Raw genomic sequence first — 20,031 nt, forward strand, 5'->3', positions numbered from 1 at the left:
AGCAAGGTTCACATTTCACAACAGAAATGGATCCTGCAAGTTTCCAATCAGCAGCTGCAAGCCATAGCTGTCAAAAGAAGAACACATGACCATGCACATCAAGTGCTATAAAACTCATCTGAGTAGAAAGCACCACCATGAACAGCATGAGAACCAGTGCTGAATCTGATTAAGTACACAGGGTCCAGTTATTCCCAGTTCCCAAAGAGCTGTTTTTCAGGCACACAATACAACAGCAGAGAAAAAGCCATGGACTCCTTGCTGTTGCAGTAGACTGACCAATGCTAAGGGCCTTCCAGCCTCTCCGAAACCATGCTGCCCTGCTAATCCACAGCCACACAACAATCCAGCACATACTGCCCCTTTCCTTGAAAGGGATTAAAGCAGGGTGGACTGCCACAGCAGCCTGCCCTTGCCCCCACAGGGGACAGTAACCTGTCAGGGAATCCCTCGCTGCTCCTCATGGGAGTGATGATGAAAGGTGAAGGTGACGGCAGCATCCCATGCAGCCTTCAGCACGGAGTCCTGCAGCCCCCGCTTATCGGCACAGTGGTTCCACTGGGAGAGGTCGGAGGTACAGTCGGACCCTTCAGGAGGGGGCCGTACCTGGTGGCCGTTCACACAGCGACGACACTTGATCCTGGAACAGAGCCAGCACAAGGTCAGTGCAAGGTTCCTCCACTTCTTTAGCATACGCGTTGTTTAAAAAAAAAAATGCAGCCCAGTAACATTTGGATTAACGCCCTTTCACCTGCAACGCTGGCAACTTTTCAGACAGGATTAATTACTACCACATTTCACTTAAATGCACAACTACCTTCTGGCACGTGCAACAGATAAGGAATGACTCTCACATTTTGGAAACCCTGGGGTTCTGTTTCTAATGGCACTCCCCCTCCATGTTTAGCCATGGGGGAATGGTCCAGCAGGACCCAGAGGACGTTCAGCAGGAGTCTCCCCTGAAAGGTGAGGGATGTTGCTTAGAGCAGATCTGGAGTGAACACCCCTACTGCTAACACATTCTTAGCACTGTGTCAGGCTTCCCGAATTCAAGAAAGCACACCGTGCTCCAAACTGCTCCATCCTGGCTCCTGCCACGGCCACCAGGTTGCGCTCAGGCCGTTTTGGAGATGCCCTAGTAAGCTGCCACGTAAGGAGATGAAGAGCAGCAGCAGCAGCCCTGCCAGCAGAGCTAGTTGCCATGCAGACAAGATACCTACACAGAGCTAAGCTTTGAGTCAGCTTACAACTAATCCTCTTCACTTCTTGCCTGAGCTAAGAGTCTTAACTTTCACAGTGAAGCATTTTCCTGCACTCCCTGTCCTCCTTCTGGTGGCTACAGTACCACAGGTCTCAGGGATGGGGGAGAAGGGCCGACAATGCAGAAGAGGATTCTTTTAGTCCCCAGAACAGCACTCGGGTTGGCCCCATGAATTCTTAGCAGATGCAGTAGCCCTGGCAGTGGAAACAGCTCAGCACTGGGAGATCACAAACCACCAGGAGAGCAGCAAGGAAGAACCAAGTTGGGCTCCACCAATTTGAACAGCTCTGATCAATTTCTCTCTTTTCATTAGCAGCAGTATTTCACAGCCTCCAAACACAGGCAGCGACAAGACAGCTTGCTCACTTGTCCAGCCAGCACAGCTTTTCTAAGACAACAAAAAGGGAGGACAGCAAGGAAGTGGTCATCTCCAGGTGGTTAACAGCTTCAGAAGCAGGGACACTTGAGGCCCTCTCTCTCTGAGCTTCCTCCTGCTGCCTGAGGAACACCTGAATCAGTAGACCAAACTGCAGAGGGGTTTTTTAACTGACCCCATCTATTAGTCATTCAGTATACTCACTTGTCATGGGTGTCACTGGTGGTGGTCTCATTCAGTGTGAAGAGCTCCTTCAGCTCCCCAAGTGAGAAGTGCCTTTCTACATCCTGCTCTTCATCCACCACGCAGCTGCTGAGGGCCTTCTTGTGGGTCTGGCGTTGGAATATCTTCTCCTCTATGGTCCCTGTCTACAGGAGAAAGAGAAAGGAAGTTGGGACACTAGTGTTAAAGAAGCACTACATTGGGAAAGTGTCACAGATCAAACACCAGTAAGCTGTCAAGACCATTTACTGCCTTGCCAGACCAGTACAGATGACAGGCAAGTTTTACTAGCTGCACTCCAACCATGTCCTATTTGGTTGCTGATCTAACCCAACTCTGCTTCTCTTGTCTTTCACTGTGGCTACAGAAGTGGATCCAACAGAGATATGGAGGGGGAAGAGGTGGAGCTGCCACTTGTGGCTGGGGCTCACACACTGCGCCAGGTTGTGCTGACAGGAAGGAAGGGAAAGGAGCTGAGAAGCTACAGCCGCTCCCTGACAAAAAAACCCAAACACAACCCCCCCCCAGCAAAACCAGCAACAAGGGCTAGCCCTGGGTGACACGAGCATCAGCTGTATTTGCCGGTTCACCCACAAACAGATCAATCATGCCCACTGTCTGGAGGGAGATGACTACTTCTAGAACAGATGTGCAGAAAGCCCAGTATGCTACATTTTTAAGGCAAAAATCTAAGAGTGAAATGTCTGTTTTGCAAACAAATGTAATACAAAGGAGGGGGGTGATTAGTCATGAGTTGCAGACTGGTTTCCTAGTTGCAAAAGCAAAGGGGCTCCCTAATTCCAGGTGCAGCCAGGTCAGAGCAAAAGTGGAACACTGTAAGGAAGAGATGGGCAAAGAACATCTGTTTTGTCAAAGCAAAATAGTAATTGATCAAGGAACACAAGCTTACAAAAAAAAAACCCAACCCAAAAACCCAAACCAAAACAAAAAGACCCACAGTCTGAACTAGTGAGAGGTGAAGGTGAACAAGGGCAGAGAGGGGACATTTCTGAGCAGTAATCACTACTGGCACTGCTGGACAAAGCGTTACAGTAGCCTGAAAAGACTTGTCTCCTTCATGCTTTTCCTTTATAGAGCAGCTATCCCACCTGCTAACTGGCAGCCCCATTCCAAAAGCTGCTCTACTTCTGGAAATGTAGTTGCTGTTTATCAAGTACACATACACCCAGCCAAAACAGGCTGCAGCCAGACTGAAAAACAGCAACTTCAACATCAGACACCCCACAAAATTAAAGAAGTCAGATGCCTAAATGACTTCAAAGGAGCATCTGATCTGGAAAGCTGCAGTTGTATCTATTTCTCAGAAGCCAGTCACCATTAGAAACCACAGCTTATAGTAATGACCCTCCAGCTTGACCCTTCATGGTTTTCCATGGCAACACATCTAAGGGTAGGAAGCAATTAAGTTCCAATCAATTCTGGTCACCAACACAAAAGAGTTCTTCCCCTTCTGGTCCCAATCACAGCAGCTGCAGTCTGGGTTGGCACCAAGAACTCCATGTTGAGGAGCTGAGAGGAGTAAGACTCACTGAAAGCAGTCGATAGATGTAGCATGTCTTCTTCTGGCCATCCCGCCACACACGAGCCATGGCCTGCTCATCATTAGCTGGATTCCAGTCTGGGTCAAACATAACCAGTCTGTTAGCCCCGATCAAATTCAAACCGCAGCCACCTGCTTTGCTGCTTAACATGAAGATAAATTCAGGGCTCTGTGGAAAAAGGCAGGCTTGGATTAAACTACAGAGGCAGCCATGCTTTTACTCCCAGCATTCAGAACTGGCAGGAGAGCTGCTCACATCTGGCAGGTTCTACTTACCGAGGGGCTGTTGAATCGCTCCACAATCTTCGCTCTCTTTTTAATGGACATGGTGCCATCCAGCCGGACATATAAATACCTAGAATATACAGCATTTACTACAATCAGACTGCTGCGACCTTTAGAGTATCCTACTTGAAAGAGAAAAAATTTTCACAAACAGCCTCGTAAGAAGGGCCTGGGCTTTAGGCGCTTTTGCAGAGGGCCAGAGCTTTTCTGTTGAATGACCCCAGTAGCCAAATCACAAGCTACATTAGTTCCAATTCAGGAACACCCGAAGTAAAAGACAGATCACAAATTCCTGCTGATAGAAACTTCAAAAATAGCCAGACTCTTTTACAGTGTAGGCTGCAAGTACGGTCTTGCAGGATTAAACAAATGAAGCCCAAAGACAAACCTTCTGTTCCTGCAGAGCTTCTCAAATAGGTCCAGTGTCTGAGTGTAGTTAGACACTAAAACCACCTTGTCGTTACTGGTGCTTTTTGTAACAGCAAGGATGTAGTCCAAAACCAGCATCTTTCCTGGATAAAAAAAGAGAAAAAGAAGAAAGCTAGAGCAGAAGTTCCCAAATTCCAGACTTTGGAGGGACACTTGATAAGTTGCTAAATACAGTCTCATGATTGCCTGTGTTAGGCAGCACATTTGTACTGCTAAATTCCACAGTACCTGAAAGCTGGGGCTCCACAGATTTGGTGCTGTAGCCAGCAGGGAACAAGTCCAGGGCTCCCATAAAACCTTCTTCCTCTTCCACACATTTATCATGGATAAGAGCAGGGTCTGGAGAACAAAGAGAGCTCAGACTGTGGAGTGCACAGGGGAGACCAAGAAAAAATAATAAAAAAAAAATAATAAACCCCAACAACAACAACAACAGTGCATAAAACAAATCCATTGCACGAGTGGAACAACTCACGATTGCAAAGCTTCTTCAGGGAAGTGATGGAGGAGAGAGATGACACACTGATTTTGCCCTCCTTCAGCTCCTCCACTGGCTTGGCTTGCTTCAGGAAGTTCTTATACAGCTCAGCTTGCAGAGGTGTCAGCCTGAAACAGAACAAGAGCTCTGCAGTCTCAGCCTGCCCCCAAACCAACACTATCCTTCCTCCTCCCTCTACACAGTGCGTTCCTTTTAGCTCCAGTGCTCAGTTTTTTAGCTACAGCACAGAGAGCCTAGAACCGCCTCCAAGGCTGATGGTAGAGCATTGATATCTCAGCCCAGAGCTGGAAGATAAGCTTGCAGATACTCTGCATGGCCCAGGGCTCTGCTGTACACAGCTGCCCAGAGCACACCAGCTGACTGGCAGAACCACCAGTTGTGGGCTGTCCATCCCTGCAGCAGGAAGAAAAGCAACATATTGCCAATGGCTACAATCTCTTTCCTAGAGGGAAGCAGTCACCATAAGCATTGAAGGGATTTTTGCAACTTTTTAGCCCTTCCTGTGGCTCCTCCCTTTTCCCAGGCACAGTACAAGCTTTTTGGTACCTGCAGCAGACCACCTGCTCAATCTTCACTGGCAGGTATTTGGAGAGGATGTCTGAAGTTCTTCGGATTAAACACCTGCAGAGAGGGAAATGAAGATCACATGCTTGGATGACATAAAAAAACTCTGTTTTATCAGTATTATTCCTCACAAGCCCTTTTGATATCTAACCTCCAGAAGTCTGTGACAGTGCAACACATGGCAAAGGCCAGACACCCACCATCCACACTAAGCCACACTAAGAGGTTCCACCAGCCCATGCTACAGAGCCCAATATAACCCACAGTCTTTGTGAGGCTTCCAGATTTGGTTCATGAGATTTGGAGGGATCACGCATGATTCCACCTAACAAAGCCCAGTCCCTTACAAGAGAAACTCATCTCTTCCTCAGACTACCAACGGCATTCTCAACTTGACCTACAACACACCAGCGGCATGGACAGCAAACAAGGACAGGATTTAACCACCACACACCATGGGCATAACCCAAAGTATGAGCAGGCAGCTCCCCACGTAATAACTTAGTAGCTATCCTCAGCCAAGACAGGTTCATTGACTGACCCAAGATTTCAGCAAAGGTGTCATGGTTTAACCCCAGCCAGCGACTAAGCACATGCAGCCACTCGCTCACTCCCCCTACCCCGATGGGATGGGGGAGAGAATCAGAGGAGTAAGAGTGAAAAAACTCCTGGGTTGAGATAAGAACAGTTTAATAATTGAAATAAAGTAAAATAGTAATGATAATAATAACAATATTATAATAATAGTAATAATAATATACAAAGCAAGCGATACACAATGCAATTGCTCACCACCCACCGACCGATACCCAGACAGTTCCCGAGCAGCGATCCCTGCCCCCCGGCCAACTCCCCCCAGTTTCTATACTGAGCATGACGTCATATGGTATGGAATAGCCCTTTGGCCAGTTTGGATCAACTATCCTGGCTGTGCCCCCTCCCAGTTTCTTGTGCACCTGGCAGAACATGGGAAGCTGAAAAGGCCTTGACTAGTATAAGCAGTACCTAGCAACAACTAAAACATCCGTGTGTTATCAGCATTATTCTCCAACTAAATCCAAAACACAGCACTATGCCAGCTACTGGGAAGAAAATTAACTCTATCCCAGCTGAAACCAGGACAAAAGGGCCTATCTTTTGGGACTCTAGAAATGCCCCATGGAGTGGTTCTACCACACTTCAGAAAAAATGGAATGGACTAGAAAAAGTGCTGAACTGAGCAACCAGAATATGAAAGAGGTGCAGAAAACAGTTCTGCCAGGAAACATCAAAAATATCATGTTATAAAAACTACAGAAGACAGACAGCAGGGATACATGACAGTCCCAAAGGCTGTTAAAGAAAAGAATAATCTGGTCTCCAAACCCATAAGCATTAGGATGAAAAGTAACAGGCTTAAACTGCAGCAAGGAAGATTTGTGGTACACATTAAGAGCATTTTCTAACTGCAAAGACAGTGATGCCCTGGAAAAGGTGTCCTGGGGAATTTGTAAGGTTTTCAGTGCTGGGTGGGGGTTAAGTAAGGGACGGTTTAGGTCTAACACCTTCTACCTTGGAACAGCAAGATGGATTAGGCACCTCCTCCAGGGCCCTTCCAGCCTTATGCCTATGATTCCACATATCTTTGCATCACTGTCTCATTTGTAATTCCTACCAAATTCAACCGATTCATCTGTTACTAGTTACGTTCTTCTTCTTCTCCCTCCCTATTTGTGTATCATGACTGGTGTACAGTAAAGGAAAGAACGCAGGCCTTGACACAGCCAGGCACAAGCATTCCTGAACACACTTTTATACCCCTTTTCCATCAACTATAAAAGAAATAAATGCACCTCAAGAAGGAATAAGCTCTTCTCCTCCCAACCTTTCCTTTCTCCTAGGCTTCTGCAAGCTGACCTGAGTCAAGATCAGGGCTGTCTCTATTGAGAGGCTGTACTCAGTGTGAAATGCAATTTACCATGACTATGAACTGCAGAATTGTTTTAGTACCAGTTGCAAAAGTTCAGATCAAAAAATAGAAAGAGAAATGAAGATGCCAGCAATGATGAGAATTCAAAAGAGTCTCTAGTAAGAGTTCTTATAGAGAGAAATGATTGCCAGCAGATGCAGATAAATCAGTTGCGTTCATGAATCGAAAAGAAACCAGGTTTAAACAAATACCAAAAATCAACCAAAGAGAAATAAGACAGCATTTTACAACACAGAGGTGCTTCTTGAGGATCAAAAGTAACATCTCTGACACTAGTAGTCTAACCACATTAGCCCTACAGAGCCAGCACAGCTATGAAAGTGTGAGATGGACTCTTTTGTGACTTGGGCAATCAACAGCAAAACTGAGCGACAATCCTCATACTCTTTCTGTCTGCCACTCAACGTCTGGGCTGGATGGATCTCAAGTCTGACCCAGTCTACACTGTAGTTATGTTAACACAAATAAAAGGATGCTGCCTGACTGTTCAGATCCCAGGAGAAAACAGAAGCATAAGAGTCAAATCATGATTCAGTATGTGAGTACATTTGCTTGGGGACGACTGCAGCTAACTGTGCCATTTCAATGTGCTATTTTTCAGACTAAAGCTACATGCCATGTAGATTTCTTAGGCAATAAATACTTGCACAATCACTTGCTGAATAGATGTAACTGGCAAGAGAATTCATTACAGCTACAACTGTCATTTGGAAAGATACCAGTGTACGCCAAGGGTTTATGCAAAAGCTCTGCAAAGAGAAGAGGGATGAAGTTCACCTGTTCACAATGCTGATCAGCTCTTTAAGCCTCTCTTCTCCTTTGTGTCGCTCAGCTTCACTTGCGTCCGCATCTCTGCCTTTCAAGATGGGAATTTCAAAATGCCTTTTAAATTCCTGTGCGGTCCCTGTACAAAACAGAAGTGAAAAGGTGACAACTACTACCGAATAACCTTTCATCAGTACCCCACAACCCCAGTTATCATACCACAAGCATGGGGCCCAGCAGATAAAACAAACTCTTGGCCCGTCAGTATGATCTGTTTTCCTTTCTAGCCAGGAAAGATTCAAACAAGGCAGGCAAATCTGTGCCACAGAAAATAATTTTATACTCTAACAACAATGCACTGCACAAGGTGCAATTTTAGTTAAACCTGAGTCCAGTCAGGCATGTACTGGTCTTGCTCAAATTCCAGCTACACTTTTACTCCCAGATTTTGTCCTTGCAAACAACAGCATAGGCATTACATGTGCCTGTTCCAAAACTGTCTGTAATCAGTTGCTTATTACTGGTCACAGGCTGAAAGGGGGGAAAAAATGAGTACTGCATGCATGCAGCTTTGCTGGCAGTAGTTACAGTATTAACCTCATCTCAGACAGAACAAACTGGAAATACAAGGAGACTAGTCTTGCCCAAAGTACGGGTCAAGGAGGCAGGGGAAATCACATCAGCTCGCTGTAATAACTACCCGGAACTGAAGCACATGGAAAAAGCAGATGTAGAACATCTGCTTTTGTAGAACACCCCATCCCGTCCTTTCCTTGAGAAATCCTGGGGGCAGAACAGCTGAACAGAAAAAGATACAGCCCAAGTGCTGCTTGTAAGACTAAGAATCTGATGAGCGGTGTTTAACTAGAGTTGTGCATGCACTAGAATTAATGAGAAGCCTCTTGGACTGGATGCCAAACAATCCAAGACAAACACGGGTGATGGGTTACAGCAACAAGGAAATGATTTACAGATTGGTTTATTTTCATTCCTTGACAGGAAAAATGACCTCTCTTGACAAAGACAAGCTGCTCCACACCGGAAAGTAGTAGACCTGCTCCTAACCCAGTGACGCAGGAGAGGATGCAAAGACTACTTTGCTTTTAAAACAAAAACAGAGCTTGCAGACATAAGCAGAGCATAGGAGCCAGAGACAGAATATTTCAGTCTGCTACTAGCAACTGTAGAAGGTGTTTGATCCTGACAACTCACACTAATCAGTATCTCTCCTCCACACTCTTTTCTATCTCAGATGAAGCTAACCCCATATTCACAGGCCTCCCTTGCCTTAAAAAACAAGAGCAGTCTTAACTCCAAATGCTAGACATCACCCTCAGCTTTCTCTCAGATTATCTAAAAGTGGGATGGCAGACCACCAGAAGTTTGGGCTTTGTTGCCTAACTCTGCCACAAGGTACACAATTCCCTTCAGCCTCCTCTGCCAGATGGATACAAGAGAGAGAGAAGGGAAAAGCTGTCTCCCAGGCTGCCTCTGTACTCAATGCAGAGAGCATACCACATCAAACCCTCCTCTCCACAGAGCCTCTCCTACAAAGACATCATTCCTGGCTTAGATTTCTGAATTTGCTATAGCCTGGGAGTGTTGTGGGAAGTGTTCCCCCTCTGTCATGTTTCTCACACATTCATATCTTACCTAGGATGCCTGAATTGACAAAGTGCACCAGGCTGAAATATTCAAGCAGGTCATTCTGAATGGGCGTGCCCGAGATAAGGACTCGTCGAGGTGTATTTAAGCTGTTGAGAGCCTGGTATGTTTGGTTTTCAGAATTCTTCAGTCTATGGCCCTTTGAAAAAAGAAAAGAGGAATGAAGCCGATAAATCCACTGGCTCTGATGAGAAGCAGCTTGGAGATCCTCATCAACACTGACATGCTGTATCTCCCACAAGGCATCTCACTACTCTTTCCATTCCTGGTAGTGGACCAAGTGTTGTATGCATATTCAACTGTTATGACAGACCTCTTTCAAAGGCAAAAATCTGGTGGGAAACCTAAAACCATTACGTGAGGAAACATGACATTACAAGCTTCCGAGACTAGGAACATCTGAGTCACACCCAAACAAGAGGGCCTACCATGAAAATAACAACCAACCACATGGTCCAACTATAAGACCTGTTTCCTGTTCAAACACAGGGACATTTTCAGCTACCAACACCAGGCACCGAACTCTGGACCAGTAACATTGCATCACCAAAGGTCAAGATCACAAGCCATTCAGACCACCTATATCCAGGACTGCCAGGCCTTTGCACACTAATAAAAGAGGTTCTGCACCTCTTACAGGGGTAATCTGAATACAGGCCCCATTTCCCATGCCTGGGAAAAGCAACTTTATTAGCTTCCGAGTGCTATGCTATAGGACAAAGCATAAGTGATGAGATGCTTTTTGCAAGTGCCAGACCACTGCAGAGTTGAGTATTTATTGGGAACATACAGAAAACACAAGGCCAAGAACCTGCATTCCCAGCATCCCTAGCTGCTGGCCCCAACCCACGGGCACTGAGAGGTGCAGGAGTTACACTTGTGAGGATGCTCACTCTTTTTAAGCTCCTCTCCGCACTGTTTTAGCAAATACAAAACCAAACCACTGGGTGGCACTGCTATTTAACAAGTCTCCTCCAACTGTCAGGGGAGGACACCTCAACAGTGGCTGAGGCACCCAGCTTGATCGTTTCAAGGAGGCAGAGAGAGGGCACTTGTTTTATTTTGCCCTTCAGAGCATCTCTGGCTCTTGCTACTTATAACCACAAATAGGGAATGATAAATGAAAACACAACTCCATTTCAGCCATGTGAAAGCAGAGCTTGACAGCACAGGCTTGGCAAAGTTAGATCCAGCAGTCAGCACACAGGGAGTCAAGCCACGTCTGTCTCTTCTTGAACAAGAAACACATGAGGTAACTCCTCACCCAGCTTTCCCACCTCTGCCCCAAACAGGAAACTACAGAGAGGGGAAGAGGGTCCTGCCATGGGAGTGCCCTTCCAACTCCCCCACAAGCATAGAATAAGATGGCCAGACACAGTGGCTGACAGCAGCCAACTCTACACACAAGAGCATGCACAGAATCATTTAGGTTGGGAGAGACCTCAGGAGTCTCCGGTCCAACCTCTGCTCAAAACAGAGCCAAGTTAAAAATTACTGGGCAGAACATGAGGCCAGGCCAAACAGAAAGTACTTCTCACTTGAGCAAAGACAGGCACAGACAAATGAAAATCAGATGAGTGAGCCAGGGGAGTACTGTCCCAACAGAGTAAGGCCTATTTCAGACACAGGCAGTGGACCCCCTTTCTGCTACATCTTTCACACTGAGAGAACCCTAGTAGGTGCCCCCACCCTGCCAGGGACCTACAAAGTGCCACGGTTATCACCACCTGGATTTTCTTCATATCTCAGCTCCTGAAAACACCCTCTCTTGTTCAGGCTCACCCGGTATGGATGAGCCGGTCACCCAGAGCCTCTCAAACACCAGAGTGGGTGCCATTCACAGCTAAACCTTGTTTCCCCCTGCCCTCTCCCCTTTTAAGAAAGCCGAGACAGTTTTGCCCAGATCTCAAGAAAACATCAGGAACAGATTCTCCTTAAAGATTCTCCTGTACCTCATCACATATGACCAGCCCAACACTGCCCTTCTGCAATGCCTCAGCATGGAGTCGGAAGGTCTCATAGGAGATGATCAGAATGGGTGAAGGCACTCGCAGGCCACGCTGGTTCATAAAGCCAACTGGGGATGGAAAGGGGGAAAAGGAAAAAAAGAGGCATGAGGAAAACTAGTAGAAAAGGTTAGAAAAGTAGAAAACTTTTGCCTTAAAAATCTAGGAAAACCTGTTAAATTACTCTGTAGCATCCCTTTCACCGAAATATACCCATGCTCCCTTCACCACAACTGTCCCCATTCCCATCCCCCGCCCACCTCTGCCCACTCCTTTCCTGGCTTCTGGCTGGAGCAGAGGCAGTACTGGGACTGCCCTAACTTAAGCACATGACTGGACTTGGATTATTCCAAAAGATCAGCTACTACCAAACATGCAAGGGCCTGATCTAAACATGTTAGTGGAGAGGCTTTCATCAGTCTCCAAAGCTCTAATGACAGCTCAGAGATGTTCACATCAGCTGCTGTAGGCTTCTTCCAGTGCAAGATTTTGACCTAAGCCAGCCAACCGCACCATTTGCAAACATTTCTGTACCTAGTTTACGGTCAATCTCTTCTTTGGAGCCTCCATCAATGGCCAGCGGCTGGATCCTTCCCCCCAGCCATTTCTCTACTTCATTGTACCAGTTTCTCACCAGGCTGGAGGGAGACACCACCATGGCTTTCTCAATTTCAGGCTTGCAGTCCGGACTTTGCCGGAGAAGCGTCCACATGAGTGTGATGCACTGCAGGGTTTTGCCCAGCCCCATTTCGTCTGCCATGATACAGCCATGACTCCCGGGGATCCGCCGGCTCGTCACACAGTCCCAGAGGAATTTCACTCCCTGCCAAAAAATTGTTCTCTCAGAGCAGGATGGGGACATCAACAGAATGACAACTTCATTACCACAACGCACAGGACTGATACCACAACCAACAGCAAATCTGTGTAGCACATCCCTGGGGACATGCAGTGTTCTAATGAGACAGAGGGAAATCACCCCAGACGCAGCTAAAATGCAGCCATATCTGGTTTGGAACAACATTACTGGTGCCAAGATGTACCTCATAACACGCACAAAATCTTACTACATTTTAACTGTATGATTGTAACTAGCTTCCCAACATGAATTCCCAGAAATTTCTACCCTTGGCTGCACTAGACAGGCCCAGGCCATCAGCTAACCTGCATCAATCACTGCAAACAGGTTAATCATCTTAACAACACCCAATTAGGTAGTTTTAAAAACACAGAATCATAGAGTGAGCAGAATTGTTTCTGCTGCCTGATTAACTCCCAGAATATCCTCAGCAGCCCTCATCGCTTCTGCCTAGAAGGCAATGACTCACCTGGGGACTCAAGGCCCAAAGCTGATTTAGCTTCAGAGAAGACACAGGGCTGAGGTTATAGCCCATGTCACATGGTGGGAGAGGAGCTCAGCCCTGTATTAGGCTCTGACACATCACCAAGACAGATAAAAGGGTGAGGAAAAAAAACACCCAAAACCACACCACCAAAAAAAACCCCAGACTCTCAAAATGTTCCTCTATCATGTGATAATAGAGAATCAGAGAAAACCAGGACATTGTGCTGGGAATGTACAAGCTCCCTGCATTGTGTCAACAGAGCAGGGAGTGAGGGACACAACCTAAACACACCTGAATGGATTCACCCCTATGTGCTCCACTATTTAGGACTAGAAGATGGAGCACCTTCACTTGCACTTTCAAGTTCTTCTCTTTCTTTTTTAGGCCTTAACAACAGGTTAATGAAGTTTATTTAAGCCAGTTGAACAATTATGAAATACATTACTGACTAAAAGAGTGCATTTGGCTAGGGATCCAGTTGGGTAACCTCCCAGCAACCAAGCAAAAGACATGACAAAGACGGAGCGAAGCTGTACAGTAGTCTGGGAGCATCACCTGAATAAAGCAGCACAGGAATCTTAGCAGACAAAGACTTATTAGTCAGACTCGAACAGAGACTGCTTTATCAGAGATATCTAGCCATCAGTAAACAGCCAGTGTGCCTAGGACACCAACATAACTATCATTACTTGACAAAAGCACCAGCAGGTAGTATCTTACCCAAAAACAGAGTGCCTCCAGCTATGTAGCCAGAGACAAGCATTACACTGGGTCACAGGTTTAGTACCAACTCTGAGATAAACAAGCTAGGAGCAGCCTACAGTGCACTCAGAGCCATCTGAAGATCTCCCATGGAGGGACACATCCAGCTTGACCTGCTTAGCCTGCAAAATCAGCAATTACAGCTTCCATCTGTGCTGCCTCTAGGCTTAAATGATAATATACTGCATCTGTGATGAACTTAAAACTGTCCAGATACCTACATTAGATATTTGGAGATCAGTACACACTGCTTCGATATTGTGATGTTGCACATATTTACGACATAAAATGTTTTTCAGCAGGCGAATTCCAAGTCCATGTAGGTCATGGACAGCTCACACCTACAAAGGGTAGCCTCTGAATAAAACACAATGAGGTAGGAATCCACTCCACAGTACATTGGGAACCATGGTACCAGAAAGAAGAGCTTCAGTGTTTCCTGGCTCAAAGACTGCAGATCGAATTAATTCTGCTGACCACCAAAACATAGTGGTGGACAGTCTTCCCTGCCCAACTCAAGACTGGGCTGCAACATAATTTATTGCAACTTTATCCCATCACCTTCCACACTAAGTTCCACTCAGCAGAGCTGCATCTCCAGACTTCAAGATAACTAAAGGCTGGACTTTCAGCCCTGACCCTGCAAGATCCCATCTCCCTGCAGAATCTGGTCTTTTCCCAAGGTATCACTGGTGACACAAAAGCCAGCCAACTTGCTTTCCTAGACCTGTGCAACCAGTGCACAATGGGCACAGAAACTCCCATTTCCACTATCAGCTGACCTGACCTACAGCCCCACAGAGAACACACCTGTGCATTAGGCAACATCCCAGAGCTGGGAGTGCTCTGACCCTGCTAGATCACAAGCAAGAGAAGAGAAAATTCTTACCCACAAGAAAGCAGTAAATTTCCACAATTTTAAGGACAAACAGGACTGCTGTAATACTCCCAGCATGTCCTCTTACTTAACACAGGACAGAGAATATTTGCAGCATTCAGGCCTCTAAGAGGATGGTTAAAAACAAGTGTTTCACTTTGCATTTGCAACACACTAGAGCCTGTTAGACTGTCACAGACTGTTATTCTGTGAAGTCTATGTAGACCTCACAGTTGGTGGGTTACAACTGCAGCAGAGGAACTGCAGCTTTTTGAAACGCACCAAGTCTTCCAGCCATACCCTCAGGTCCCAATGGAAAACTTACTTCTCTCTGATGGGGCCGTAAAACACGGCTGAGGACAGGATCCACCACAACGTGGACAGGTGCTTTGTCCCTGCAGGAGGCAGTCAAGGAAGAAGACAGTGTGATTAATGAACTAAGCACAGCATATGTTTAGTTTTTTAAAATCTCACTGCTGTATCGAGGACTCCCCAGTGGCACAAGGGAAGCAACTGCCAACAAGAAAGTGAAAAATGGATTAATTCAGTTTTGAGAATGAAGTCACAGGCGCCCGATCTACAATGTAAACATCAGTGAAACCATGTATTCTGGCTGTGGTTAAAACAAGGGCAAAGTCTGGTTCAGAGACACAGTTAAAAAGTCATTATTATTTTCCTTGTTTCAGAAACAATATTGTAACTGCATTAGTGGAGAGAGGAACCCCTTCCTCCATCCATGAAGATCCAACTGACAGCCCTTTTAGGTTATAACAACAGCACAGAAGGAACTACTTAAGAATAAAAAAAACGTTAGGCAGCTTAACATTTGACTGTCAGTCATCTCCCTTTGCTTGCCCCTAGATGCTGATGTTTCCTGACTAACAACTAAGCCATAAGATTTTCTAAGCAGCTTCTCCATGTGTGCATCCTTGTTCCCTGCAACAGGTTTAAATTTTTGATGAGTGGGAGATGAAATAGCCTGTGGAAGAACACAAACAACCCAGCATGGGTACATTCCTTCTTTGATTGTTACCGTACCTGAACCAATTCAGAGGCAGAATACTTGGAAACAAACTTCCCTTGATGTTCAGACCTCAGTTCAGACACATTTGGGAAGAAAGCACACAAACCTACACGTACAAGGAGGTCAGAGCTGAAACATTTGTGCCAGGTGATGACTCACTTGTCTATTTTCAGCTGGTCGTGGGCACTCAGCAGCGGGGGCTCGTACAGAACCAGAGCTCCTTCCTCAAAAGGGTCATGGAGAGGACTCCTCAGCCCTGCCCGTTTGATACCCAGTGCACGCAAGCCCAGTGGCCCTGAAAGCAAACAAAGGCACAACTCAAAGAACAACTTCTTCCTGGAAGAAAGCAGAGTCTTGCAGAAAAGTCTGATTCCATTTAGAAACAGTGAATTAATTGGGTGCTGGAGCAGAGATGCAGGCACAACTGGTGCAGACAGCAAACCTACACAAGGCTGTTGTTTGGCAGCGCTCTGCCAGCACACAGTGGGTAGCTCTGTGGCAAGAAAGAATAGAATGAGGGAACAGAGGAAAAGATGGAGCAATGGCACTGCCCGCCACATTGGGTGCACCAAAATGGGCACCACTGGGTGCAGCAGATGGCATTTATGCTGACACACAACAGTATAAGCTGTCTTGCAAGGTGACTGATGGCTTCACCCCAGACCTGTGCCACTGGCACCCAACCATAAACAGGCACAACGTCTCCCTCAGCTACCTGTGGGCATCAAAGCTACTCCTAGTAGTCAAAGGTGGTTGTTCCAGTTTTTTGAAAGACAAGCAGGGTTCCAGAACGTATGCCTCAGCAGCTCAATAAACACATTCCCACATACATAGTAAATACTGGGTCAAATCCTCTTTTTGGACCACCTAACCCAGACTTAGCCAGAGTTGTACCTTTTATGCAAGGTCAGGAGTTGATCTTTAACAGTGATGAAGTTTCACAGTATCATAGTTAGCACCATACTGCCATTACCTACTCTAAGGTATTATTTTTTCTCTGCTGAGCAATAGTAGACATTTGGCCTTGGAGCCAATTCCTGTGAAAAGCAGAAACCAAGCACGAGTCCCTTTTCCTAGTATTATATATTTTGCTGTCCCAGTTTTGGCATGGAGATGAACACAAAAAGAACATGCATAGAAATCCCTTTTCCCATCAAAACTCAGGCAACTGTGCTCCCAGGATTGATTTTGCTTGGGGAAGATTTAAGCAGGGCCAATTTGCCTGCTGCTTGCTGAAGCTCCTTGCAAAACGAGAGTGTATCACAAGCTGAGGCAACAGTGCACGCACACCACAAAAACAGCACATGAAATGGCCTCATCTTCCAATTAAGAGAGGAAAGTAACAGGCAGAGAAAGCAGCTTCCCAGTTACAGTTCTCTTTCAGCCTCCCGATAAATCTGCTTTTCCACAGCTAACTTTGTCAAACTCTTGGGGCTTGTCATTTCATAGTCAGCATCTGCTTACAGACATATTTTTTATAACTAAAGTTTGAGTGAAACTGGTTGATCTGCATTTGAGTTTTTCAGCTGGAGGGTGAAGGGGAAGAAGGGGACAAGAACAGGTCCATTTGTTTCTGAGATCTTGTGTTTCACTAATTGAAACCAGCTGAGGCTTTGAACTTCAAAACTGCCTTGCTTTGAAGATCACCTTGAGACTCAACACACCAAGCCAAGTAGAAAGAAAACTGGCACATACTATCTTTTTCACCTACAGCCTTCTGTCTGTTAGTATCATTAGGGTATTATTTAGATGGTAAACCTTCATTGCTTGGAATTCATCTTGCTTTTGTATTTGCGATATGGTGTACAATCTTCTGGCACTACATCAAATACATAACAGTAAAAATACAAAATCCAATTCTGAAATGTAGGATTATCCAAGCTAAACACGAGTAAGAAATATGAAGACTTTGCTAATATGCCAGTATTTTTCTTTCAAAATTAAGTCAGGATTTCTGGAACATACGCATCAGTGCAAAAAATAACAATAATCCCCACAGATATATTTGACAGGCCTGAGCATCATCCGTTTTACCCGTCAGTCAACACAGACAATCCTTAAACCTCCTCATCTTACCTTTATAATTTGGAATGGGGACTTTGAAGGGTTTGGACAAAATGCTGCGGATAAAAGCCTCCTAGAAATTCAGAAAGAAAACATGCTTAAGAAGTCTGAAATCACAGATTGCTCAAGAAGGCAAGCCCAGGACATTTTTTGAAAACTCGATTTTGCCAAGTGCTGAGAGCCCTCTATCCAATCTATTGAAGCTTCAACTCCAACTATTTTCAAGCATATCCAAAGGGAAGAAAGTAACAAACAAGCACAATTCCCCCACCAGCTCTGCTTTTCAAAACTATTTTCCTTTGGGTTTTCTAATGCGTTAAATTGACTTTTCCTAAATCCCATCTTCTCAAATCCACTGGCATTATGCACTTCTTTAAATGCTATTGCTTCCCCCTTCCTTGGTAATTCAGTCAAGCAATTCATTTCCTGTAAAGTATCTAGGTTACCACTGTAGCAACATGCGTGCCGGACCAGCGAGCACCCAGCTAGTCCAGCACCCAGGCTCCAGCAGTGGAAGTCCAGAGAGAACTGGGCAAGCAGACAGCACTTGAGCCACCTGTGTGCAAAGCTACCCACATCTCTGGGCACTGTCTTTCACCTAGACCCCACAGAACTCTCTTATTCAGGATTTCCATTATGGAAAGTACTCCCACCACATCTCCTTCAACATTAAATAGCTGGAGCTAGCAAAAGGTGTCTCCTAAAGACTCTGTGTATGTGTGGCACTTCCATAACACCTCTGATTAAATGGGTCCATGGAAATTTAAGGAAATTTAGCCCTGCTGGGACTCCCTTGATGAATGAGCTCCATATGCAACCCACCTGCTATGGTGTGCTAGCAGTAACACCCACTTACATGTTGACTGCTATCCAGGCAGTGAGGCCTATTGGTCAACTGAGTCAAGGGTTTCCGAAAAGGCGACCTGTAACATTCTCTACTCTCTGTCTCACTGACGGGCTTCTGTCTCTTACGAGTCTGAAAAACAGAATCAAGACAAAACAACTCAGGGGCAGCTGGTGAGACCAGAAGATAGATGCATCGCTGTCACACTCAGTAAGCACCTAACCACACAGACAATCCACCCATCCAGCTGAGTATCTCTGAACAGACACAATCATTACTCACCCCCACTGCCAAAGGACAAAGCCAGCAACACCACCAAGGTCACCATGCCCTAAAGTTTAACCTGCACAAAGGTTAAAATACTCTTGTAGTCAAGAAAAGAGCTACCGCTTTCTAACCTGTACAAGGGCAGGCTTGTCTGTGCTAAGATTTGTCCCGCCCCCCACCCATAAAAAAGCAGAAGAAAATAAAAAGGAAGGGTCAATAGCATGGAACAAACTACATGAAAGTCCCCAGGGGCTCCCATAGCATATGTTGTTACACAGATGAAAGGCCTCACACTGAAAGCTAAATTTCAGACCCTTAGCAAGGCATGAAAATAAGCAAGTCATTGATCTGTTTCCTGATTTAACACAGTCTTCTTCAGATCTAGGCATGGTTTTAACCATCTGCTGGCATAGAAAAAGGGATTTGACACAGAAAGCACTAGGTGAGACTCTTTGACCTGTATGACATAGAACACAGCATCATAGCATTCTGTTTTGTCTTAAGTATCTACCTACTCCTAATTACCAGCCCTCTCACAAAACACTTGGAAGCTCTCCCAGGGATATTTTTTTCCATAACCACAAAACATCACCTGCACACAATGAAGTTGTTCTACCAACTACATGCCCAGACACAAGTTTTCTCCCAAACAGTGAAAACAGCGTGAACTTGGGGCCTGATCCTCAATTCCCAGAGACGGGGGCGATAACAGCCCCCGACCGGGCACCAGCGACTGACTCGGGTCCGCGCACCACATCCCGCTGCCCGCGGCTGGAGAGGCTCCGGCCGCCCCACCGGCCCCGAGGCCGCCACGTCCCGGGGCTCCTTGCTCACCGTCGGGGGGTGCCGGTCCTCCTCCTCCTCGTCGCCCGCCTTCCTCTTGGCCAGCTGGCTAGGGGCCAGGCTCCTCCTCTGGAAGAAGAGCACCACACACCCTGAGGGGGCGGCGGGGCCGGGGGGCCGCGCAGCCCCGCAGGCCAGGCCAGGCCGTCGCCCCCGCCCGCCCCGCACTCACCATCGCCTCACGGGGAAGGGGAGAGGGGGAGCGCTGACGTCCCGCGCGCGGAGCCGTTCGCGCGTACCGCGCTGAAGGCGGGAAAGGCGCTGCGGTGCCTCCGCCCCGCCTCTTCTCCACGGCAACAGGCATGGCCAAGCGAGCGCCGAGCCCTATCGACCCGCTCGGGGCTCCGCTGAGGGAGGGAGGAGAGGGGGCACGACCGGCGGGCGGGCGGACGGACGGACAGG

General features: G+C 46.5%; 1 protein-coding gene across 1 annotated transcript; it reads right to left on the reverse strand.

The window, feature by feature from the left end:
• Window positions 1-438: 438 nt before the first annotated feature.
• RAD54L (RAD54 like) lies at window positions 439-19,804 on the reverse strand. The gene is given in 18 exon segments (XM_075711224.1): window positions 439-640; window positions 1,842-2,005; window positions 3,410-3,589; window positions 3,697-3,775; window positions 4,094-4,217; window positions 4,363-4,473; window positions 4,610-4,740; window positions 5,180-5,254; window positions 7,944-8,070; window positions 9,585-9,735; window positions 11,549-11,673; window positions 12,137-12,425; window positions 14,913-14,982; window positions 15,771-15,906; window positions 17,688-17,748; window positions 18,532-18,651; window positions 19,621-19,717; window positions 19,719-19,804. Coding segments are annotated over 18 exon segments (2,328 nt in total).
• Window positions 19,805-20,031: the final 227 nt, after the last annotated feature.

This window comes from Pelecanus crispus, chromosome 5, assembly GCF_030463565.1.
Source record: "Pelecanus crispus isolate bPelCri1 chromosome 5, bPelCri1.pri, whole genome shotgun sequence".
NCBI lineage: Eukaryota > Metazoa > Chordata > Aves > Pelecaniformes > Pelecanidae > Pelecanus > Pelecanus crispus.